Source organism: Dermatophagoides farinae, chromosome 7 (genome assembly GCF_024713945.1).
Source record: "Dermatophagoides farinae isolate YC_2012a chromosome 7, ASM2471394v1, whole genome shotgun sequence".
Lineage (NCBI taxonomy): Eukaryota > Metazoa > Arthropoda > Arachnida > Sarcoptiformes > Pyroglyphidae > Dermatophagoides > Dermatophagoides farinae.
The window spans coordinates 1,984,873-2,009,698 of record NC_134683.1 but is presented as its reverse complement, the minus strand read 5'-3'; the positions used below and the strand labels follow the sequence as shown (position 1 = coordinate 2,009,698).

The 24,826-nt window shown below is 30.8% G+C and overlaps 6 protein-coding genes across 9 annotated transcripts; 4 read left to right on the top strand and 2 right to left on the bottom strand.

Moving 5' to 3' along the window:
* Positions 1-27: 27 nt before the first annotated feature.
* On the bottom strand, positions 28-2,024 carry LOC124497349 (uncharacterized). Of its 2 annotated transcripts, XM_075732940.1 has the most exons (2): positions 671-2,024; positions 28-619 (listed from the first exon to the last, which is right to left on the bottom strand). In XM_075732940.1, exons 1-2 carry the CDS (start codon positions 1,566-1,568, stop codon positions 321-323), a joined length of 1,197 nt encoding a protein of 398 aa, XP_075589055.1. In that variant the 5' UTR covers positions 1,569-2,024; the 3' UTR covers positions 28-320. The 2 variants fall into 2 exon arrangements, with proteins under 2 accessions (XP_075589055.1, XP_046916970.2); XM_047061014.2 differs by having other exon boundaries at positions 28-2,023.
* Positions 2,025-3,619: 1,595 nt separating this feature from the next.
* On the bottom strand, positions 3,620-5,071 carry Sgf11 (SAGA associated factor 11kDa). Its single transcript, XM_047060383.2, has 4 exons — positions 4,579-5,071; positions 4,377-4,507; positions 4,277-4,293; positions 3,620-4,205 (listed from the first exon to the last, which is right to left on the bottom strand). The coding sequence occupies exons 1-4, from the start codon at positions 4,756-4,758 to the stop codon at positions 3,997-3,999; spliced, it is 537 nt and encodes a 178-aa protein (XP_046916339.2). The 5' UTR covers positions 4,759-5,071; the 3' UTR covers positions 3,620-3,996.
* Positions 5,072-6,356: 1,285 nt separating this feature from the next.
* On the top strand, positions 6,357-7,727 carry LOC124496823 (RCC1 and BTB domain-containing protein 2-like). The gene is given in 1 exon segment (XM_047060384.2): positions 6,357-7,727. A coding segment is annotated over 1 exon segment (1,371 nt).
* A 1,186-nt stretch (positions 7,728-8,913) lies between these two features.
* On the top strand, positions 8,914-12,874 carry LOC124496391 (RCC1 and BTB domain-containing protein 2-like). Its single transcript, XM_075733098.1, has 2 exons — positions 8,914-9,719; positions 11,989-12,874. Exons 1-2 carry the CDS (start codon positions 8,999-9,001, stop codon positions 12,786-12,788), a joined length of 1,521 nt encoding a protein of 506 aa, XP_075589213.1. The 5' UTR covers positions 8,914-8,998; the 3' UTR covers positions 12,789-12,874.
* Positions 12,875-18,180: 5,306 nt separating this feature from the next.
* LOC124496392 (RCC1 and BTB domain-containing protein 1) lies at positions 18,181-20,518 on the top strand. 3 transcript variants are annotated; one of them, XM_075732928.1, is made up of 3 exons: positions 18,181-18,461; positions 18,549-18,744; positions 18,841-20,518. In XM_075732928.1, exon 3 carries the CDS (start codon positions 18,889-18,891, stop codon positions 20,401-20,403), a length of 1,515 nt encoding a protein of 504 aa, XP_075589043.1. In that variant the 5' UTR covers positions 18,181-18,461; positions 18,549-18,744; positions 18,841-18,888; the 3' UTR covers positions 20,404-20,518. The 3 variants fall into 3 exon arrangements, with proteins under 3 accessions (XP_075589043.1, XP_075589045.1, XP_075589044.1); XM_075732930.1 differs by having other exon boundaries at positions 18,213-18,374; XM_075732929.1 differs by having other exon boundaries at positions 18,213-18,426.
* Positions 20,519-21,395: 877 nt separating this feature from the next.
* Positions 21,396-24,675, top strand: LOC124496800 (uncharacterized). The gene has a single exon (XM_047060362.2). The coding sequence runs from the start codon at positions 21,473-21,475 to the stop codon at positions 24,560-24,562; it is 3,090 nt and encodes a 1,029-aa protein (XP_046916318.2). The 5' UTR covers positions 21,396-21,472; the 3' UTR covers positions 24,563-24,675.
* Positions 24,676-24,826: the final 151 nt, after the last annotated feature.

Below are 24,826 nucleotides of genomic sequence, written 5' to 3'. Positions count from 1 at the left end.
AACGGTACACAGTGAAAAAAAATGACATAAAAAAAACGGAAAATATATTTATTTATCATCCAAATTATGGTTATATGGTTATGGTTAGCTGCTGTTTTTTTTTTTTGCATCAGAATTTTTCTTTCTCAGTAATTTTTTTTTCTTCAATACATTTCAATCATAAAACAGTAAAAAATAGACAAACAAACGAGATTATTACATTTTGATCACAAAAATCATAGTATATAAATTGAATTTGATTCATGAATATAAATATAACTAATAATATTGCTGTTCAATTAAAGGAATGTTTTTTTTGTTTTGTTTTATAATAATGAAAGTTATTCAGTTAATTTGCTCAAATTTTCAAAACGTTCTTTCAATGATCGTGTATTACCGCGACGAATATTCTGTTTGATTGTACGAAATTTATCTACCGGTGTTTCTGATTCTTGTTTCTCTTTTTCAAGTGCTGTTCGTTTTTCTTTCCACCAATTTTCGTTGATCACCATTTTTCGAATATTCTTATCGATTTCGTCACCATCATCATCATCATCATGTTCACGATGCATAGTTGTTTGGCCAGGTTCCATAACGTTGGATGATGAATCATTCGGTGTTTCATCTTTCATAACAGCTCCTAAAATGGAATGATTAGCACCATCGACAACATCATAATGATGGGCGTTACCATTTATTTTCGATGTTTCCGAATATTCGTCGTGCATTGGATGTTCGTGGCCGTTTGTCATTTCCATTACAACATTAGTTACAGGTGATGATTCCAATGATGATTCTTTTTCACATTCCGAAGTTGTAATTGATGTTACGGGTGACGATTCCTCCATAGTCTCATGGTGATTTGTTGCTGGTGATTCTGGAATTGTTTCCTCAACAGTAACATTTGTTGTAGCTGGAGCTTCTGGAACCGATTCTTTCATTGTAACATCTGTTACGGGATATTGTTGTACGATTTCCTCGGTTGTAACGTTGGTTGCTGGCGACTCTTTAATTGTTTCCTCTACAATCACATCAGCAACAACTGCTTCCGGAAGTTTTTCTTCAATCGTAACATCATTTGCTGGTACATCTTGGACTGTTTCCTCCAACGTGACACCTGTTACTGGTTCTTCTGTGACTGTTTCTTCCATTGTAACATCAGTAGCTGGTGTTTCTATAATCGAATCACTTGCATCCACAAACTGTGCTTGTTCATTTTCAACATCCGATTCTGATTGGTTTTTCGTTTCTTCAGCTAAAGTCACAGTAACAGTTGGAACATTATTATTCAATGGATGATCATCATTATCAGCATCTTGAATTGCTGTAGCATTACCATTGACGGTGGGCGTTGTTGTTGTTGTTGTTTCAACCACAACAGTAGTAGTTACTGGAGATTGATGAATGTTCATATCCATTGTTTCCTGATCGAATGTGCTCATCTTTTCGGCAATTTGTTGAACAAATTTTTCTTCAATATATTGTTTTGCAAATGCTTTTGCTGTTTCGGGTTCATTACAACCACTACTATTATTAGCATTAACATCGACGACAACAATATCACCGTTCATTTGAACATTTTCAGCCATTTTGTTATCTAAATTTTTTTTTCTTGTGATGATGATGATTATGATGATAATGTTGATCAGTGGTAAGATAAATTATCTTCAAAACATACAAAAAAACAAATATATCACGTAATCGAATTTATTGGTATTTGAAAATCGTCAAAAAAAATTTTTTTTCTTTTTTTCTTTCTGATTCGATTCGATTGATAATGATTTGGGCTACAGATAGACACTACAATACACACACACACATACACACACACAGACAATGAAATGTCTTATTTCAAAATTGAAAAAAAACTTTTTTTAGATCATCAATTAAAATGATGTTTCCAAAAGATTATGATTTAACGGTAGCGGTGTGTAATAATGATGATGATGATGATGATGATCAATGGTTTATGGTGTATATATCATTATAAAATGGTAAAGAAAAACGTGTATATTAGCAACCTGTTGTCAATGACATTTTTTACTGGAATGTGTATATATGTCTATAGAGTGAAAAAAGGAAAAAAAAGTAGACAAAAAAAAACTAGCATCAATATATCAAATAATAATAATAATAATGAGCTGGTTTTTGTTTTGGAGGACAGTATTTTAGAAGATTTTCTTTTCTTTTCTTTTCTTTTCATATTTTTGGATCATTTTTTTTAATTTTATGATGATTGGATTTATTGGCCATAAATATATGTATATGGTACATACATACATATGTAGTTATTTTGTACGCTACTACCACTAGCAGCGGCAAACATAAAAACGGATCAATGTCATGTTGAATGATTTTTCAATTGGATCGCCAACAACGATATGTTTAATAATGATGATGATGATGATGACGGTGGATATTTTGTATCAGCAAAAGAGTCCAGACAATTATCATTTAGATGAATAATAATAAAAAAATCTGCATATAAAAAAATGATTCTACGATGATGGTGATGATAATGAACAAAATCAGAATACACTGGATACGAAATCAGAATTTTTTTTTGTTGGTGTTGTTGTTGTAAATATTCAAATTCAATCAAATTAAATTGTATGAAAAAAAATAAAAATAAATTTCCATCAGATTTTTACATTCTGACATTTTTATCTTTTTGACATCTGTCACAATTTTTTTTTGTTGATTGAGATTTTTTTATTATTGGATAAATAGCATCATCGATTTAGAGTTAAATTATTATTATTTTATCCATGCTTATTGTCATTTTGATCTATTATAACCGGGAAACAAAAAGCAAGATCAACATCAACAGCAGCAGCAGCAGCATGTCAATCATAATTGAAAATGATCCAATCGATATATGAAATCACAAGTGTTGCGTTTTCCATAGAATTGTAATAATGGGATTTAGCTATCGTTGTTGTTGTTGTTGTTGTTGTAGTTGTGTTTGGCCAATAATCAATAAATCAACCTGAACGATCAGTATGTAAATGAGAGAAACAAAAAACAAAACAAAAAAAATTTAAATTAAAAATCTCTGAATTTCCAAACCGAAACAAATAATCATTTATCAACCAGTGAAAAAAAAATCCTCTCTTTTTTTGTAAGAATGATAACAATGATTTCATTGGCTGGTTAATTGTTTTTAAGATATAAATCTACTAATAATAATTCATCTAAATTGAAATGAGAAGGAAAAAAAAGAAAATCTCAAGTACCAAATTGATGATGATATCCACCACCGTCATCATAATCATCATCATCATCATCATCATCATTGTCATTGTAATCCAACCGTAGATAGTTTGTGGATATTATAATAATAATAATTTTATATATGTAAGAGATAAAATTCAATTTATTACATTTAAAAAGTGCAATTAAATTTCTTTTCTTCTAATTGACACAAAGAACTTCATGATGGGCGTTTCTTGGCTTTTTTTTGTTCTTTGAACAACAGTTTATACAGATTTATATATTGTCTTGAGGTTGTTTTTTTTCTTTAAAAATACTTTTCGAACCAAAACGAAAAAAAGGGATAAAATAAAACAACTGGCGACATCTCTAGTCGTAAATTTTCAATATTACAAGTTTTATTATTGAAAAATTGATGATCATTTTTTCTGTTTTATTTTGTTTTGTTTCCAAATCAATCATTTGAAAAATATTTATAAATCATAGCTAGTAATGGTAATAATAATAATATAATAATTTTGGTTTTCATAAAATTTTCATGCAATTATAATGTATTTATAAGTAGTGGTAGTAGTAGTATTGGTGAACGAATGTAGCAAATAAGATATGCAAAAATTTTCAATTTGTGTTTATATTGGTGTGTGTGTGTGTGTAACAAATAAAAAAAAATTTTACAAAGAAAAAATTTCCCATGAAAAATAATTATTAACCGACCAGAATTATCAGAAAAAAAATTTGAGTCTAGACATATTTACAACACCTAAACACACAAAAAACCAGCTCTAAAATGTGTAGTTGTTGTTGTCATTCACTATTCGTTCCATTGGAATTTTTTATGACCAATGCAATTCTTTTTGATGCTAATCTACTACTATTACGTCCCATGCCGAGACATTTTTCCAGATGTGGTGCCAAACGAAATGCGGCACATGTTCGTGAGCAATTTGGACAAGCACATTCAAGTTTTTTAATACCATTCACTGAATGACCAAATATGTCCAATTTTGTGTTTTCTATGGAGAAATTAACAAGAATCATCATAAAAATGGAATTTAATTGAATCATATAGATGTACAGTACTTACCATAAACTTTTGAATCACTTTGAAATTGGAATCAGAATAATTAAAGAATGAATAAATTGTAATGAAAGTGAAAAATCATCATCATCAGTATACTACTCACATATCATCATTTGGATTGGAATATTCTCTAAGTCGTATGGAATTTAATTTATGTGATTTATAAAAATCAAAATAAACGCCCAAACATAAATGTTCGAATATATTATCGAATAGATCGTTTGATATGGAATCCTTTTTTTTGATATAATAATAAATAAATAAATATAAATCATTTATCAATAATAATCGTTGTGATAATTTACTAGATCATAATATTGGCCATCAGTGATTAATGTGGATTTTTTCATAACAATTTCTTCTTCTTCTTGTTCTGGCTGTTGTTGTTGTTGCTGTTGTGTAATCGATGAATGTTCCAATGATTCATTTTCTGATGATGATACATTATTATTGAGTATTTTGATTTGATTAAAATCGGTGTGCATTGTTTTTTTTTTTTTGTTGTTGTTGAATGTTCGTTAAACCGGGTGGTAAATTTTATTCTTTCATTATTTCATTTCAATTCAATATAATTTGATTGAAAATAAATAAAAATTTTGCTGCAAAATTGAAAGCAAACAAACAAACAAAAAAAATTCTAAAGAAAAAATAAATTTTCGAACATTCAGAAGTAGGTGCGTGTGTGTATTTGTATGTCATGTATAAATTTTAACAAAACAAGACAAAAAATTTACCTCGAAACAACAATAAAAAACAGACTGAATATAAAAAAAGGGGACCACAAAAAAAACATCAGACTAGAACGAAAAGAAAAAATTCTTCCTGTTCATATACGTGTATTTGTATGTCATGTATAAATTTTAAAAAACAACTCAAAAAATTTACCTGCTTTTTTTATTTACAAACCAACAAAATAAAAAAAAAAAAAAAAAAAAAGGTGCAGACGATAAATGTGTGCAATCATATGACTTTAAAAAAAAAAAAACATTATTTACAAACCAAAAAAGGTTTGGAAAAAACTATTGTATTGACAAACAAAAAAAATCATCAGATTAGAACGAAATTTTCAATCTTCCTGTTCATATAGTACGTTTGGTTAATATGTGAATTCCACTCAAAATTCCATTCCACTGCTTTTTTTATTTACAAACCAAAAAAAAACAAAAAAAAAAAAAAAAAAAAAAATCCAGCTTTTTTTATTTACAAACCAAAAAAAAAAAAAAAAAAAAAAAAAAAATAGTGCAGACGATATATGTGTGCAATCATATGATTTTAGGCAAAAACAAAAATTAATTCAGATTGACATTGAAATTTTCAATCAAATAAATATGTGATGTTCGAGAAAGGTTTTAATCAAATTCCTTTGGCAAGGATGAGAAAATCCAACAACAGGCAAAAAACCAGAGTGGAAAAAACGTGGCCATAAGTTATGGACTTATTTTCAGGGCCCTAGAAAAACTTTGGACTCGTCTACCACTTTCTATCAAGGACGATGATAAAGTGATTTTTACTACCATACACCCACTGGTACTGACATATGAATGGTGAAACAATCACCCGAACACATGGTCTATGTGACAAATGGCGTGGTCAAACCGATTGGCAGTTGGACGGTTGTAAAAATCATACAAAAGTCCATGCCACACAAGCAATCATCACCTCGAATCATTTTTATTGGCTGGCCGTTTTAATTTACCACCATCATCATAGCCACAAACATTTTTTTTTTTTTTAATTTTTCCAACAATTTTCATTTTTACAATAATAAATTTTCTCATATTTTAAAATCTGTGTTAACTTCGTCCACCAAGAACGCTATTCATATATGCTATATGACGTCACGCAATTGTTGATCCTTTCTTTTCTGCCGTCGCTAACTCTCTCATATTTTCGTTTGTCAATATTATATATTTAGTCTATATTTCGAATTTTTTCATCATCGATAATGGCAAGATCACTGACTGAAAGTATCGATATTGATTTATTTCAATATGATTTCGGAAACATCGATCAAAAATTTCTCCAATCAGTTGTTTCGATTATCAGATTGGCAAAAAAAGGCCACGAAAAACAATTTTTATTAATGACCAAAGAAGCTACATTTGCATATGGTGAACAAATATGCTTATGGTTATCGTTGGAACATGATATGAGCAAACCACAACGGATATCAGTTTTAAATGGTGTGAAAATTGTTCAAGTAGATTATGGCCTTGATTTTGTTGCCATTCTAAGTGATGATGGTCGAGTGTATCTGGCAAGCAATGGTTCTAATTGGAAGACGAATAGTACATTAAAATTGATTTCCAGCGATAAAGTTTGTTTCAAGATGATTGCTTGTGGATGGTCGCATTTATTAATGATGCGACAAGATGGTCATGTTTTCGCTATGGGTGGTAATTATTGGGGTCAAATAACTGGTAATATAAAATCATCATATGAAAATATGATCCACATTGATAACCTAGAAAATGTCAAGCTCATAGCTTGTGGAGCTGGTCATAGTTTCTCAATAACTAATAAAGGAGAAATTTATTCCTGGGGCTTTAATTGTTGTGGTCAATTAGGTTTTGGTGGTAAAGATGTCCGAGACACCCCATGTCTTGTTGCATTTCCTAATGTTGATTTAATCGATATGCGAATCAACGATATTGTGGCTGGCCAATTATTTTCCTTTTTTTTATTCGAAAATGGTCATGTTTGGGGATGTGGTATTAATTTCAATGGTGAACTTGGTCTTGGTGATGATATTAGACGATCAAAGTTAACGAAAATACCGATTGAAAACGTACAACAAATTGCATGTTCAAAATTCGACAGCTTTTCATTGGCATATGATGGATCATCGTATTATGCATGGGGAAAAACCAAATATGGCAAATGGTCATCACCTAGAAAATTGGATGATTCGCATTTATCATTTGCTTCTGCTTCGACAATGATTCTATCATCACCACTGACATTTGGTCTCACATCAACAATCTATGAATTTGGATCACATGATTCAATATCATACAAATCAATCGTCAAATTATTCGATAATCAAGATAATTATGATGTGAAATTTATAATTGACAAAAAAGATATCAAGGCATGCAAATGTTATCTAAAATCTGTATCGGAATATTATGGTCGAATGTTTTCCGGAAATTGGAGTGAAAATGACCAAGTGATCATCAACGATTATTCGTATGAAACATACTATGCATATGTACATATGTTACATACGGGTAAAATTCATATCAATCTTCAAAACATAGCCAAACTTGTTGATCTGGCCAATTGTTATTGTGATAAAAGGTTGATAGAATATTGTGAAACATTCATACAGAATGATTTGGATGAACAAACTATGCCCACATATCTTCCATTAATCAACAAATACGAAATGAAGGAATTGCATGCCAAACTTGCTCATATTAGCATTTAAAAAATATTGCCCCAAAATCGGTGACAATCTTCAACAAAAAGAAAAATTTTTTTTTAAACTTTCCATCAACAATCATTTATTCGATAATAATTACATTGTTTCAAAAAAAAATTAAAAATTTACTTTTTCATTTTTTTCTTTTCAATTTTGATCAATAAAACGAATATTATTAATTCAAATGACTTGCTTTGATTATTTTTTTTTCGTTTTACCAAAACCTAGAATCTGTGGTGGAAAAAAAAATTCAATTGAAAATTTCTTCTTTCAGAATCATATTTGCTAACCAACTAACTAAAGAACTAGCAGACCATAATAATGATATATTTGATTGCCATTGAATTATGTGTTATAATGATGATTATATTTCATTCCAATTCATTTTATTCAATGTGAATTTTATTTCATTCTTTTTTGAAAACAAAAAAAAAAAAAAAACAGAATCAGCAATATGAAAATTACAAATTGAGGATCATTTTATCATTTTTTTTATTGATTTATGAATAGATGGAAAAGTTTTGGGCAATTATCGAATGAAAAAGCGATAAAATTTCCATTTCCTATTTCGACCGAGAATGATGGTGAGTTGAAACGATAGTATGGAATGTGTATGGTATGAATTGAACACAATACAATCATCTTATTATGATTAGAATGAAGAAAAAAATGAAAACAAAAAAAAATCTGATTATTAGCATGATCTTTAGATTCAAAAATTGGCGTCAAACATACAACCGAATACGAATCCGAATCGTATTGATCTTCTCAGATGTATTATTTTTTCGATAAAAATAATTCATTTGAAAACCAATCGTCATAATCTTTGGATGGACCAGTTTGTTGTGAAGTCATTTCATTTGAACAACCATTAAGACTTTTGTTCATTGCCAGTTTGTGATTTTCTTGTGTGAAAATATCATCGTTTAACTTGATCATCTATAGATCAGTTTGTTGTTGATTTAAATTTGTTGCATGAAATTATTAATTTTTCAAGAATTGTATTTTTTTTCTTTTGTTCTGTTTTGGTTATTGTTTAAATTTAATTATATTTATATTTTTTTTATGATTGTAAATTTGATGGTTTGGGTTGGGGAGAGAAATGTGATGGTTTGTTAACGTCATTGATGATGAGCCCCAATTCGAGCAAAGGAGTTTAGTGAAAATGTGTTTTGAATTCATTTGAATAAATAAATAGTTAACGAGTACACTACATACTACTGATTCTCGAATACTACTAATTTTCGTTTGTCAATATTTTGTCTATATTTAAATTTTTCGAGTGTTTTTCATCATCAATAATGGCAAGATCAGCGACTGAAATTATCGATATTAATTTATTTCAAGATGATTTCAAAAACATGGATCAAAAATTTCTCCCATCAGTCGTTTCGATTATCAGTATTTTTATTTACGAAAATTATAAACCGAAAAAACAATTTTTATTAATGACCAAAGAAGCTACATTTGCATATGGTGAACAAATATGCTTATGGTTATCGTTGGAACATGATATGAGCAAACCACAACGGATATCACTTTTAAATGATATGAAAATCGTTCAGGTGGATTCTGGCTATGATTTTGTTACCATTCTAACTGAAGATGGTCGAGTGTATCTTGCAAGCAATAATTCTAATTGGAAGACGAATAAAACATTCCGATTGATTTCCAACGATAATGATCGTTTCAAGATGATTGCTTGTGGAGGGGAGCATTTATTATTGCTACGACAAGATGGTCATGTTTTCGCTATGGGTGATAATAGAGTTGGTCAAATAACTGGTAATGAAAAATCGTCATATGAAAGTATGATCAATACTGGTATTGCGAATGTTAAACTTATTGCTTGTGGAGGGAATCATAGTTTTTCAATAACTAATAAAGAAGAAATTTATTCTTGGGGCCCTAATAGTTATGGTCAATTAGGTCTTAGTAATAAAGAAATTTCAAGAACCCCATGTCTTGTTGCATTTCCAAATGATGAGTCAATCAATATCCGAATCAAAGAGATTGTGGCTGGTGACCAACATTCATTATTTTTATTCGAAAATGGTCAGCTTTGGGGGTGTGGTTGTAATTATAATGGTGAACTTGGTATTGGTAATAGACGAAGATCAAAGTTGGCGAAAATACCGATTGGAAATTTGCAACAAATTAAATATTCAAAAACCCACAACTTTTCATTCGCATATGATGGATCATCGTACTATGTATGGGGCAAAACCAAATATGACAAATGGTTATTACCGAAGAAATTGGATGGTCATCCTACATCATTTGCATCTGCATCAGTTCAGGTATTGAATTCCCCAATCACATTTGGCCTCACATCAGCAATCTATGAATTTGGATCACATGATTCAATATCATACAAATCAATCGTCAAATTATTTGATAATCAAGATAATTATGATGTGAAATTTATAATTGACAAAAAAGATATCAAAGCATGCAAATGTTATCTAAAATCTGTATCGAAATATTATTGTCGAATGTTTTCCGAAAATTGGAATGAAAATGATCAAGTGATCATCAACAATTATCAGTATGAAACATACTATACATATCTCCGCTTGTTACATACTGGAAAAATTCAAATTAATCATCAAAACATAACCGAACTTGTTGATCTGGCCAATTGTTATGGTGATGAAAGTTTGATGGAATATTGTGCAACATTCATACGGAATGATTTGGATGAACAAACTATGCCCAAATATCTTCCATTAATTAACAAATACGAAATGATAGAATTGTATGAAAAACTTGCTCATCTGTACAAAAATCAAAACAAACAATCTTCTTCATCTTCCAAACGTACAAAATTTTCTTAAACTATCTTTTCTATACTTTTACCCTGAACAATCATTCATTCCACATTGTTTCATTATTCATTCCACATTGTTTCATTATTCATTCCACATTGTTTCATTATTCATTCCTTTTTGTTAAAAAAAATAAAAATTTACTTTATCATTTTTCTTTACAATTTTGATCAATCAATCGAATCAATTCAAATGACTTGCTTAGCTTATTTTTTTTCGTTTAACCAAAATCTAGAATCTGTGGTGGAAAAAAAATTCAATAGGAAAATTTCTTCTTTCAGAATCAAATTTGCCAACCCGGCACTGGGTCGGAGAAAAATTAAAAAATAAAATTTGTTATGTTAAAAAAATTTTTTTCTCATAAGGCGGGTCGCAAAAAATCTCTGGGAAACGCTGTACTATAGTACAGTATATGAAGATATGATTAATACGCAATTGTGTTTATCATGTAGCAGTCAACTGGCTGCGCATACTTTTGTCTATTGTAACCCTTTTCCTATTTCGACCGAGAATGTTGGTGAGAGAAACGAGCATGTTTCCAACCGAAAATTACCAGTCCGCATTCAGATACACACACTCGAACAAGCTAGATCGTCAAGTTCAATAAAAGTGATTTATTTATTCATAACAACAGTTTACGTTACAATCATTTATTTTTGGCTCATCACTAATTCTCGAATATTCTAATAGTTTGTCAATCATTTTGTCAATATTCTGATTTTTTGAGTGTTTTTCATCATCGATAATGGCAAGATCAGCGACTGAAATTACCGATATTAATTTATTTCAAGATGATTTCAAAAAAATCGATCAAAAATTTCTAACATCAGTTGTTTCAATTATCAGAATTTTTATTTACGAAAATTATAATCTGAAAAAACAATTTTTATTGATGACCAAAGATGCTACATATGCATATGGTGAATTAATATGCTCATCGTTATCGTTGGAACATGATATATCCAAACCACAACGGATATCTTGTCTTGATCATATGAAAATTGTTCAAGTAGATTATGGAAGTAATTTTGTTGCCATTCTAACTGATGATGGTCGAGTGTATCTGGCAAGTAATAATTCTAATTGGAAGACCGATAAAACATTCCGATTGATTTCCAACGATAATGATCGTTTCAAGATGATTGCTTGTGGAGGATCGCATTTATTATTGCTACGACAAGATGGTCATGTTTTCGCTATAGGTAATATTAGTTATTGTTTTTCAATTAATGAAAAATTGCCATATGAAAGTATGATCCACATCGATAACTTAGAAAATGTCAAGTTCATAGCATGTGGAAAGTATCATAATTTTTCAATAACAAATAAAGGCGACATTTATTCCTGGGGCCATAATGATTTTGGTCAACTAGGTCTTGGTGATAGAAAAAACCGAAACACCCCATGTCTTGTTTCATTTCCAAATGATGATTCAATCAATATCCGAATCAAAGAAATTGTAGCTGGTGACCAACATTCATTATTTTTATTCGAAAATGGTCAGCTTTGGGGATGTGGTTTTAATTATAATGGTGAACTTGGTCTTGGTAATAGACGATCAAAGTTGGCGAAAATACCGATTGGAAATTTACAACAAATTAAATGTTCAAAAATCCACAACGTTTCATTGGCATATGATGGATCATCGTATTATGCATGGGGCAAAACCAAATATGACAAATGGTTATTACCGAAGAAATTGGATGGTCATCCTACATCATTTGCATCTGCATCAGTTCAGGTATTGAATTCACCAATCACATTTGGCCTCACATCAACAATATATGAATTTGGATCACATGATTCAATATCATACAAATCCATCGTCAAATTATTCGATAATCAAGATAATTATGATGTGAAATTCATAATTGACAATAAACATATTAAAGCATGCAAATGTTATCTCAAATCTGCTTCGGAATATTATGGTCGAATGTTTTCCGGAAATTGGAGTGAAAATGACCAAGTGATCACCGATTATTCGTATGAAACATATTATGCCTATATACGGATGTTACATACGGGTAAAATTCAAATTAATCATCAAAACATAACCGAGCTTGTTGATCTGGCCAATTGTTATGGTGATGAAAGTTTGATGAAATATTGTGCAACATTCATACGGAATGATTTGGATGAACAAACTATGCCCAAATATCTTCCATTAATTAACAAATACGAAATGATAGAAATGTATGAAAAACTTGCTCATCTGTACAAAAATACCCGACAATCTTCAACAAAAAGGAAATTTTTTTAAACACATTACTTTTACCATAAAAAAATCATTCATTCAATAATAATTCCATTGTTTAAAAAAAAATAAATTAAAAATTTTCTTTATCATTTTTCTTTTCTATTTTGTTCAATAAATAAATCAAATTCATAATCAAAACAATTCCAATGACTTAATTTTCTTTTCGCTTTACCATTACCATCATCATTTGGATAACAATGAAAAAAACAATGAATTTTCATAATTAAATTCATCATCAATTGGCCATCGATAATGATAATCAACTTAACACGCCACTTTTCTTCAAATCGCTCCTGAATAGCCGCCATTTGAAATATTTTTGTGAAACTTCGAACAATTATCCGTCACACCACAAGGTACAATAATAATGTCATTTGAATTTGATACCTCGAGTCTCTAGAGGTCAAAGGACAAAAAGTTGTCACTCCTAACCGAGAAGAGGTATACAAAAATTGGCATTTTTTTCCAAAAAAAACTATTCCGTGATCTAAATGAACAAACTATGTCCATTTAGATCACGGAATCTAAATGGACATAGTTTCAGATTTGGCTGCTTTTATTTTGGACATTTTAACCCGCAACCCAAATCAATCGACTAAATATATTCATTGTCAAACTACTTCATCGTCGAATGTAACTAATGACCGTTACTATGCATCTGCAGTGATGGCACAGTAATCTTTCATTTTTTTTTTGCTAAATTCAATGTGGTTGGCTATATTTTCAGTCATTTGTTATTTTCAATTTTGCTAATCATTTTTTTTGTCTGTTGTCACTGATTTCTTGCATATATATTTGTAGAAATATAAACTAATAACAACAGCGCCACTGCTGATGAATTGGTCATGAGTTTGAAATGAGGTGGATTTGAATAACCAGTATTGATGGCAAGTCCGATAAGCCTAATATAAGCAGTAGATTGGCGATTGAACGAGGCCTTTTGTTTGAATTCAATCATAATTGTTATTTTGGCTGCCATAGCCATCTTTATTATTTGTATAATTATACTTGTAATTGTCTATTTTAAAGACAACAATAAATGTGGTCTCTGGACCAAGTTATCCACAGCCTGAGCTGCGTCTTACTTTTACATATTTTATCAATATATTGTGTCTTAAATTTCAGTTTTTAAATTGTTTCTTAAAATGTTTTTCATCATCTACAATGGCAAGATCACAGATTGAAAGTATCGATTTTAAGTTATTTCAAGATGATTTCAAAAACATCGATCAAAAATTTCTACAATCAGTTGTTTCAATTTTCATTATTTTTAATTACGAAAAAAGTAAATTAAAAAAAGAATTTTTAATGATGACCGAAAAAGCTACATATGCATATGGTGAAGAAATATGCTCATGGCTATCGTTGAAACATGATATGACCAAACCACAACGAATATCACTTTTTAATGATTTTGGTCAACTAGGTCTTGGTGATGAAGAAGACCGAGACATACCCTATCTTGTTGCATTTTCTGATCCTGATTCAACAAGAATCAAAAATATTGTGGCTGGCGAAGATTATTCATTATTTTTATTCAAAAATGGTCAGGTTTGGGGATGTGGTTCTAATTACAATGGTGTACTTGGTCTTGGTGATACAGAGATTCGATCAACACCGACAAAAATACCGATTGAAAATGTAAAACAGATTGCATGTTCGAAATTCGACAGCTTTTTATTGGCAAATGATGGGTCATCGTATTATGCATGGGGAAAAGCCAAATATAGAAAATGGTCATCACCTAAAAGATTTGATGATCATCCGACGTCATTTGTAACTGCATCGGCAATGATTTTTCCATCACCACTATAGTGGTGAACTTGGTCTTGGTGATGAAAATAATCGATCAATTTTGACAAAAATACCGATTGAAAATGTGCAACAAATCGCATGTTCAATATTCAATTCATTTTCATTGGTGTACGATGGATCATCGTATTATGCATGGGGCGAAACCAAACATGACCCGAATTGGTCGTCACCTAGAAAATTGAATGATTCGCATTCATCATTTGCTTATGCATCAGTTCAGGTATTGGATTCACCACTCACATTTGGCCTCACATCAACAATATATGAATTCGGATCACATGATTCATTATCATACAAATCAATCCTCCGATTATTCGATAATCAAGATAATTATGATGTGAAATTCAAAATTGACAATGATATCAAGTCATGCAAATTTTATCTAAAATCTGTATCGAAATATTATCGTCGAATGTTTTCCGGAAATTGGAGTGAAAATGACCAAGTGATCATCAACGATTATTCGTATGAAGCATACTATGCATATATCCGCATGTTACATACTGGAAAAATTCATATTAATCGTCAAAACATAACCGAACTTGTCGATCTGGCCAATTGTTATGGTGATGAAAGGTTGATGGAATATTGTCAAACATTCATACGGAGTGATCTGAATGCACAAACTATGACCACACATCTTCCATTAATTATCAAATACAAAATGAAGGAATTGTACTATGAACTAAGTCATATTGCTATCGAACAAGTGTTACCGACAATATTCGGCAAAACAATGAAAATTCTATTGAATTTCTCAATTGGTTTTACAATCATTCAACTACTCATTCAAAATAATTCATTGTTTTTTGATTCCATGAAACTAAAAATGAAAATTTACTTTTTTTTACTCTATTCTTGATTGACCAATAATAAATCAATTAATAATAAAAAAAATGTTTAAAAATGATTTTTGATTGCCAAACATTGATGATTGAATGTTAAATTGATCATTTCAATTTTCATTTTAGGTATTGTTATGATTTTCGTAAAATAACATGTGTTGTGTTATGGCTTTTCATATATTTTTTATTGCGCATATATATTTAGTTGTTAAAGCAAAGGGACAAATTCAGAAAAACTTGAATAAACATACAATACTCAGAAGTTCAAAAATATAACAAAAGATAGCACTAATAATGTTTCTCATCCAACATTAGTAATCTTTTATTTTATTTTATTTTTTTTTTTTTTGGCTCAATTCAATGTGATGTCCTAAAATGAACATCGATTTTGAATTCTTTTTGAATTGGCAAGGAAGCGAAGAATTGGAATGGCAAAAACCAGCGTGAAAAAAACGTGGCCATGTGTCACAGACTTATTTTCAGGGCCCGATAAAAACTTTGGACTCGTCCACCACTTTCGATCAAGGACGGTGGTAAATATGAGTAGCGAAAGATCACTCGAACACATGGTTTATGTGACAAGTGGCGTGGTCAAATCGATTGGCAGTGGGATAATTGGGAAAATCATATAAAAGTCTATGCCATACAAGCAATCATCACCTCGAGTCATTTTTGCTGCCTTGCCATTTTAATTTACCACCATCATCATCACCACAAACATTTTGTTTTTTATTTTGCCAACACCTGTATTTTCATTTTTACAATATTAAATTTTCTTGTATTTTTAAATCTTTGCTGTGTGAATACGCATGTGTTAACTTTGTCCACCATGAACGCTATACATGACATACATATACAAAATACATGACGTCACGCAATTGTTGATCATTCCTTTCCACCGTCATTAATTCTCGCATATTCTCGTTGGTCAATATTTTTTGTCTATAATTTGAGTGTTTTTCATCACCGATAATGGCGAAATCACAGATTGATAATATCGATATTTATTTATTTCAAGATGACTTCAAAAACATCGATCAACAATTTCTTCAATCTGTTGTTTCAATTTTTAGCTTTTTCAATTTCAAAAAATCTTTTAGAAAACAATTTTTATTGATGACCAAAGACGCTACATATGCCTATGGTGAAGAAATATGCTCATCGTTTTCGTTAAAACATGATATGAGCAAACCACAACGGATATCACTTTTAAATGATGTCAAAATTGTTCAAGTAGATTATGGACGTAATTTTATTGCCATTCTAACTGATGATGGACAAGTATTTCTAGCCAGTGCTCCTAAAACTAAATGGAAAACAAAGCGAACATTACAATTGATTTCCAACGATAATGATCGTTTCAAGATGATTGCTTGTGGATGCTTGCATTTATTATTGCTACGACAAGATGGTCATGTATTCGCTATGGGTAATAATTGTTTTGGTCAAATAACTGGTAATGAAAGACTATCATATGAAAGTATGATCCAAATTGATAATCTAAAAAATGTTAAGCTCATAGCTTGTGGAGGGGATCATAGTTTGTCAATAACTAATAAAGGAGAAATTTATTCATGGGGCCTTAATAGTTGTGGGCAATTAGGTCTTGGTGATGAAAACAAACGAAGCACCCCATGCCTTGTTTCATTTCCAAATGACGATTTAATCGATATCCGCATCAAAGATATTGTGGCTGGCCAACAACATTCATTATTTTTATTCGAAAATGGTCAGCTTTGGGGGTGTGGTTCTGATTATGATTGTCAACTTGGCCTTGGTGATTATTTTAAACGATTAACACCGACAAAAATACCGATTGAAAATGTACAACAAATTGCATGTTCGAAATTCGACAGCTTTTCATTGGCACATGATCGATCATCGTATTATGCATGGGGAAAAACCAAATATGGCAAATGGTCATCACCTAGAAAATTGGATGATTCCCATTCATCATTTGCTTCTGCATCGACAATGATTCTATCATCCCCTCTAACATTTGGTCTCACATCAACAATCTATGTATTCGGATCACTTGATTCGATATCGTACCAATGCAAATCAATCATCAAATTATTCGATAATCAAGATAGTTATGATGTGGAATTTTTAATTGATAAAAAACGTATTAAGGCGAGTAAATGTTATCTCAAATCAGTATCCGAATATTATCGACGAATGTTTTCCGGTAATTGGAATGAAAATGATCAAGTAACCATCAACGATTATTCGTATGAAACATACTATGCATTTCTCTGCATGTTACATACGGGTAAAATTTATATTAATCTTCAAAACATAGCCGAACTTTTTGATCTGGCCAATTGTTATTGTGATAAAATGTTGATGAAATATTGTGAAACATTCATACGGAATGATTTGGATGAACAAACTATGTCAACATATCTTCCATTAATCAACAAATACGAAATGAAGGAATTGCATGCTAAACTTGCTAATATTAGCATTTAAAAAAATATTGCCCAAAATCGGTGACAATCTTCAACAAAACAATGAAAATTTTTTTAAAATTTCTTGACTAGTTTTACCACCAACAATCATTGATTTGTTAATAATTCCATTGTTTAAAAAAAATTAAAATTAAAAATTTACTTTGATGAATAAATCAACAATGTCATAAATTAAATAGACAACAACGTTTCAACTTGAGTCGATAGGCTTGAATGGTTGAAATTAATTTTTAAAAATGTTCAAATTTATTTTGTTTTTTTTTTGTGTTTTCTTGTTTTGGTCGTCTGGTGTTAAATTTAAATAAAATCCAAGTTGAAATTCTTGTTATTTTTCCTTTTGTTTATTCTCAATTGTAATGATCACACCTCTTGGTCATCGTATTATCATCACACCTCACATCAATAATCCATGCATTCAAATATTGTACAAATCTCAATCGATCTGATCCAATTATTCGGTAATCAAGATGATCAAATTGTGATGTGGAATTTATAATTGACAAAAAAAATGTATTAAAGCGAGTAAATGTCAACTTAAATCTAATGTATTTTATTATCATCACTGATTCCTTGGATCATCAATAATTTTTTTCCATTTTTTCTTCATTTTATGTGTATAATGATGCTTACAGCGCCTTGGTTAATTTCATTTCAACACTACAATTGATTTTTTCTGCTATCGCCAGATGTCGCTAAAAGCATTCTCAAAAAGCACTGTTCAAAGGTATTAAAATTGGCCGTTGATTTATTTATTCGAGAAATAAGCAAAACAATCTGTAGTGAATGAAGTTATGCACGCCTTGTCAAATCATTTTTGCTAACTATCAGGTAATATTCACAAATTGTCAATGTATCACATAGTTTTGTCATTTTTTTTTTTTTGTTGATCATTTTTTTTCCATCGTCACTAATTCTCACATATAGTTTGTCAATATATTTTGTCTATGATTCGAGTGTTTTTTATCATCGATAATGGCAAGATTACCGAATGAAAATATCGATATTGAATTATTTCAAGATGATTTTAAATACATTGATCAAGAATTTCTCCCATCAGTTGTTTCGATTTGCAGTCTTTTTACTTACGTTGACCAAAAAGAATTTTTATTGATGACCGAAGAATCTACATATGCATATGGAGAAATAATATGCTCATGGTTATCGTTGAAACATGATAGGACCAAACCACAACAGATATCTTGTCTTGATGATATGAAAATTGTTCGTGTAGATTCAAGCCATTGTTTTGTTGCCATTCTAACTGATGATGGTCGAGTGTATCTGGCAAGCAATGATTCTAGTTGGAAGACGAATAATACTTTCCGATTAATCAACACCGGTAATGATTGTTTCAAGATGATTGCTTGTGGAGGGGAGCATTTATTATTGCTACGACAAGATGGTCATGTTTTCGCTATGGGTAATAATTGTTATGGTCAAATAACTGGAAATAATGAAAAATCATCCTATGAAAGTATGATCAATACTGGTATTGATAATGTTAAACTTATTGCTTGCGGAGTTGATCATAGTTTTTCAATAACTAATAAAGGAGAAATTTATTCCTGGGGCCTTAATAATTGGTATCAATTAGGTCTTGTCGATAAAAAAAACCGAAACACTCCATGTCTTGTTTTATTTCCAAATGATGATTCAACCCGCATCAAAGATATTGTTGCTGGCCACCAACATTCATTATTTTTATTCGAAAATGGTCAACTTTGGGGATGTGGTTCTAATTTCTATGGTGAACTTGGTATTGATGATTGTATTGTATCAAAGTTGACAAAAATACCGATTGAAAATGTACAACAAATTAAATGTTCAAAATTCGACAGCTTTTCATTGGCATATGATGGATCATCGTACTATGCATGGGGCAAAACCAAATATGGCAAATGGTCATCACCTAAAAGATTGGATGATCATCCGACGTCATTTGTTGCTGCAGCGGCAATGATACGTCATATATCACACACAATCGGTTTAACATCAACAATTTATGTATTCGGATCACATGATTCATTATCATACAAATCAATCCTCCGATTATTCGATAATCAAGATAATTATGATGTGGAATTTATAATTGACAAAAAACGTATTAAAGCATGCAAATGTTATCTCAAATCTGCTTCGGAATATTATTGTCGAATGTTTTCAGGAAAATGGACTGAAAATGATAAAGTAAACATTGACGATTATTCATATGAAACATACTATGCATATCTACGTATGTTACATAATGGTAAAATTCATATTACTCGTCAAAACATAACCGAGCTTGTTGATCTAGCCAACTGTTATGGTGATAAAAGGTTGATGGAATATTGTAAAACATTCATTCGGAGTGTTCTAAATAAGCATACGTTAGGCATATATCATCCATTAATTGAAAAATACGAAATGAAGGAATTGTATGACAAACTTGCTCATCTTGATCAAAATCACCTACAATCTTCAACAAAACGAACAAAATTTTTTTAAATCTTTCTTGACTAGTTTCACCATCAACAACCATTCATTCCATAATGTTTTAAAAAAATCAAAAATTTACTTTCTCATTTTTCTTTTCAATTTTGGTCAATAAATCGAATTATTAATTCAAATGACTTGCTTAGCTTATTTTTTGTTTTTTTTTACCAGAACCATCCATATTGATAACAATGAAAAAACAATCAATTTTCATAATTAAATTCATCACACATCAACTGGCCATCGATAATGATAATAAACTAAATATATTCGCCGCTTTTCTTCAAATTGCCTCCTGAACAGCCGCTATTCGAAATATTTTTGTGAAATTTCGAGCAATTGTTCCTATCAACACAAAATACAATAATGTCATTTGAATTTGATACCTTCAGCCTCTAGAGGTCAAAGGGCAGAAAATTGTCACTTCTAACTGAGAAGAGGTATACAAAAATCGGCTGAAATAGCTATGCGATATACATGTGATGTCCTAAAATGGACATCGATTTTATTCTTTTTGAATTGGCAGGGAAGCGAAGAATTGGACTGGCAAAAACCAGCATGGAAAAAACGTGGCCATGAGTCAGGGACTTATTTTCAGGGCCCGAGAAAAACTTTGGACTCGTCCACCACTTTCGATCAAGGACGGTGGTAAATATGAGTAGCGAAAGATGACCCAAACACATGGTCTATGTGACAAGTGGCGTGGTCAAACAGATTGGCAGTTGGACGGTCCGAAAAACGGTTGGAAAAATCATATAAAAGTACATGCCACACAAGCAATCATCACCTCGGATCATTTTTGTTGGCTGGCCATTTTAATTTACCACCATCATTATCACCACAAACATTTTGTTTTTTATTTTTCCAACACCTGTATTTTCATCATTTTTACAATATTAAATTTTCTCATATTTTTAAATCTGTGTTGTGTGAATACGCATGTGTGTATGTTAACTTCGTCCGCTATTCATATACTCACGTCACACAATTGTTGATCATTTCTTTTCTGCTGTCACTAATTCTCGCATATTTTCGTTTGTCAATATTGTGTCTATAATTTGAGTGTTTTTCATCATCGATAATGGCAAGATCACCGACTGAAAGTATCGATATTGAGTTATTTCAAGATGATTTCAAAAACATCGATCAAGAATTTCTCCAATCAGTCATTTCGATTTTTAGCTTTTTTCCTTTAATATTCTATAAAATTCAATTTTTATTGATGACTAAAGACGCTACATATGCCTATGGTAAAGAAATATGCTCATGGTTATCTTTGGAAGATGATATGGAAGCTGATAGTATATGGGAGATGATAAATCATATGATCAAACCACAACGGATATCTTGTCTTGATGATATGAAAATTGTTCAAGTAGATTATGGCCGTGATTTTGTTGCCATTCTCACTGATGATGGACGAGTGTATCTTGCAAGTGATGATTCTAATTGGAAGACGAATAAAACATTGCGATTGATTTCCAACGATAATCATCGTTTCAAGATGATTGCTTGTGGACAGTATCATGTATTAATGCTACGAAAAGATGGTCATGTTTTCGCTATGGGTTGTAATAGTTGTGGTCAAATAACTGGTAATGAAAAATCATCATATGAAAGTATGGTCCACATTGATAAGCTAGAGAATGTCAAGCTCATAGTTTGTGGAATGAGTCATAATTTTTCATTAACTAATAATGGAGAAATTTATTCCTGGGGCAGTAATCATTGTGGTCAATTAGGTCTTGGTGATAACGAAGACCGAGACACCCCATGTCTTGTTGCATTTTCAAATGATGATTTGATCAATATCCGAATCAAAGATATTGTGGCTGGCCGAATATTTTCACTATTTTTATTTGAAAATGGTCAGCTTTGGGGTTGTGGTTCTAATAACAATGGTGAACTTGGTTTCGATTATGATTATCAACGATCAAAGTTAACAAAAATACCTATTGAAAATGTAAAACAAATTGTATGTTCAAAAGAACATAACTTTTCAATTGCACATGATGGATCATCGTACTATGCATGGGGCAGAGCCGAATGTGCCGAAAAGTTATATTTGAAAACGTCACCTGAAAAATTGAATGGTCATCCGACATCAATTGTAGCTGCATCGGCAATGATTCTATCATCAAAAATAACATTTGGTCTCAAATCAACAATCTATGTATTCGGGTCACATGATTCAATCTCGTACCAATGCAAATCAGTCAATCAATTATTCGATAATCAAGATAGTTATGATGTGGAATTTTCAATTGACAAAAAACATATCAAGGCATGCAAATGTTATCTCAAATCGGTATCGGAATATTATCGTTTAATGTTTTCCGGTAATTGGAGTGAAAACGACCAAGTAATCATCAACGATTATTCGTATGAAACATACTATGCCTACTTGCTTATGTTACATACTGGCGAAATTCAGATTAATCGTCAAAACATAACCGAGCTTGTTGATCTGGCCAATTGTTATGATGATGAAACTTTGATGAAATGTTGTGAAAAATTCATATGGAATGATCGGAATGAACAAACTATTCCCACATATCTTTCATTAATTAACAAATACGAAATGAAAGTATTGCATAATAAACTCAGAAATATGAAAAGATCACTGAATGAAAATATCGATATTGAGTTTTTTAAAAATGATTTCAAAAACATCAATCAAGAATTTCTCCAATCTGTCGTTTCGATTTTTAGCTTTTTTACTTTCAAAAATAATAAGGCCAAAATGCAATTTTTATTGATGACCAAAGAAGCTACATATGCATATGGTAAAAGAATATGCTCATGGTTATTGGAGGATTATATGGACAAACCAGAACGGATATCACGTTTAAATGGTGATAAAATTGTTCAAGCAGTTTATGGCCATGATTTTGTTGCCCTTCTAACTTATGATGGACGAGTGTATCTTGCAAGCGATGATAGTGAATGGGAGACGGATTACATTCGCCAATATGGCGTTAATCACAAACTTAAAACTTATTGGAATACAAATAAAAAATTACGATTGATTTCCAACGATAATGATCGTTTCAAGATGATTGCTTGTGGACACTACCATTTAGTATTGCTACGACAAGATGGTCATGTTTTCGCTATGGGCTATAATGGTTATAATCAAATACTGGCTACTGAAAGATTATCATACAAAAGTATGATCCACATCTATAAGCTAGAGAATGTCAAGCTCATAGCTTGTGGAAGGAGACATAGTGTATCAATAACTAATAATGGTGAAATTTATACCTGGGGCTGTAATGATGATGGTCGATTAGGTCTTGGTGATGAAAAAAAAAGAAACACCATATGTCTTGTTCCATTTCCAAATGATGATTTGATCAATATCCGAATCAAAGATATTGCGGCTGGCGACCGACATTCATTAGTTTTATTCGAAAATGGCCAGCTTTGGGGATTTGGTTCTAATAGAAATGGTGAACTTGGTCTTGGTGATGATATTAAACTATCAAATTTGACAAAAATACCGATTGAAAATGTACAACAAATCGCATGTTCATTATTCCATTTTTTTTCATTGGCATATGATGGATCATCGTATTATGCATGGGGAAACACTAAATATGGCAAATGGTCATCACCTAGAAAATTGGATAATTCGCACTCATCATTTGCTTCTGCGTCGACAATGATTCTATCATCACCACTCACATTTGGTCTCACATCAACAATCGATGAATTTAAATCACATGATCCAATATCGTACCAATGCAAATCAATCATCCAATTATTCGATAATCAAGATAGTTATGATGTGGAATTTTTGATTGATAAAAAACGTATCAAGGCATGTAAATGTTATCTCAAATCTGTATCGGAATATTATCGTCGAATGTTTTCCGGTAATTGGATTAAAAAGGATCAAGTACCCATCCAGAATTATTCGTATGAAACATACTATGCATATGTACATATGTTACATACTGGTAAAATTCATATTAATCATCAAAACATAACCGAACTTGTTGATTTGGCCAATTGTTATAGTGATGAAATGTTGATGGAATATTGTGAAACATTCATACGGAATGATTTGGACGAACAAACTATGCCAACATATCTTCCATTAATTGAAAAATACGAAATGAAGGAATTGTGTGTCAAACTTGCTCATCTTGACCAAAATCTTCGATAACCTCTGGAAAACGTAGAAAATTTTTTTAAACTTTCATGATTATAGTTTTATCATCAACAATCATTCATTCGATAATAATTCCATTGTTTAAAAAAAATTAAAATTTTACTTTCTCATTTTTCTTTTCAATTTTGGTCAATAAATCGAATTATTAATTCAAATGAATTGCTTAGCTTATTTTTTGTTTTTTTTACCAGAACCATCCATATTGATAACAATGAAAAAACAATCAATTTTCATAATTAAATTTATCATTAATCAGCT

Excerpts from the sequence above, each read along its gene's own strand:
- LOC124496391 (XM_075733098.1), top strand. The coding sequence starts at position 8,999 with ATGGCAAGATCAGCGACTGAAATTATCGATATTAATTTATTTCAAGAT. Across the intron at positions 9,720-11,988 it reads AATCAAAGAGATTGTGGCTG|CTGGTGACCAACATTCATTA; the intron begins GTGACCAACATT and ends AAGAAATTGTAG.
- Sgf11 (XM_047060383.2), bottom strand. The coding sequence starts at position 4,758 with ATGCACACCGATTTTAATCAAATCAAAATACTCAATAATAATGTATCA. Across the intron at positions 4,508-4,578 it reads ATGGCCAATATTATGATCTA|GATTCCATATCAAACGATCT; the intron begins GTAAATTATCAC and ends ATCAAAAAAAAG.
- LOC124496800 (XM_047060362.2), top strand. The coding sequence starts at position 21,473 with ATGGCAAGATCACCGACTGAAAGTATCGATATTGAGTTATTTCAAGAT.
- LOC124496392 (XM_075732928.1), top strand. The coding sequence starts at position 18,889 with ATGGCAAGATTACCGAATGAAAATATCGATATTGAATTATTTCAAGAT.
- LOC124497349 (XM_047061014.2), bottom strand. The coding sequence starts at position 1,568 with ATGGCTGAAAATGTTCAAATGAACGGTGATATTGTTGTCGTCGATGTT.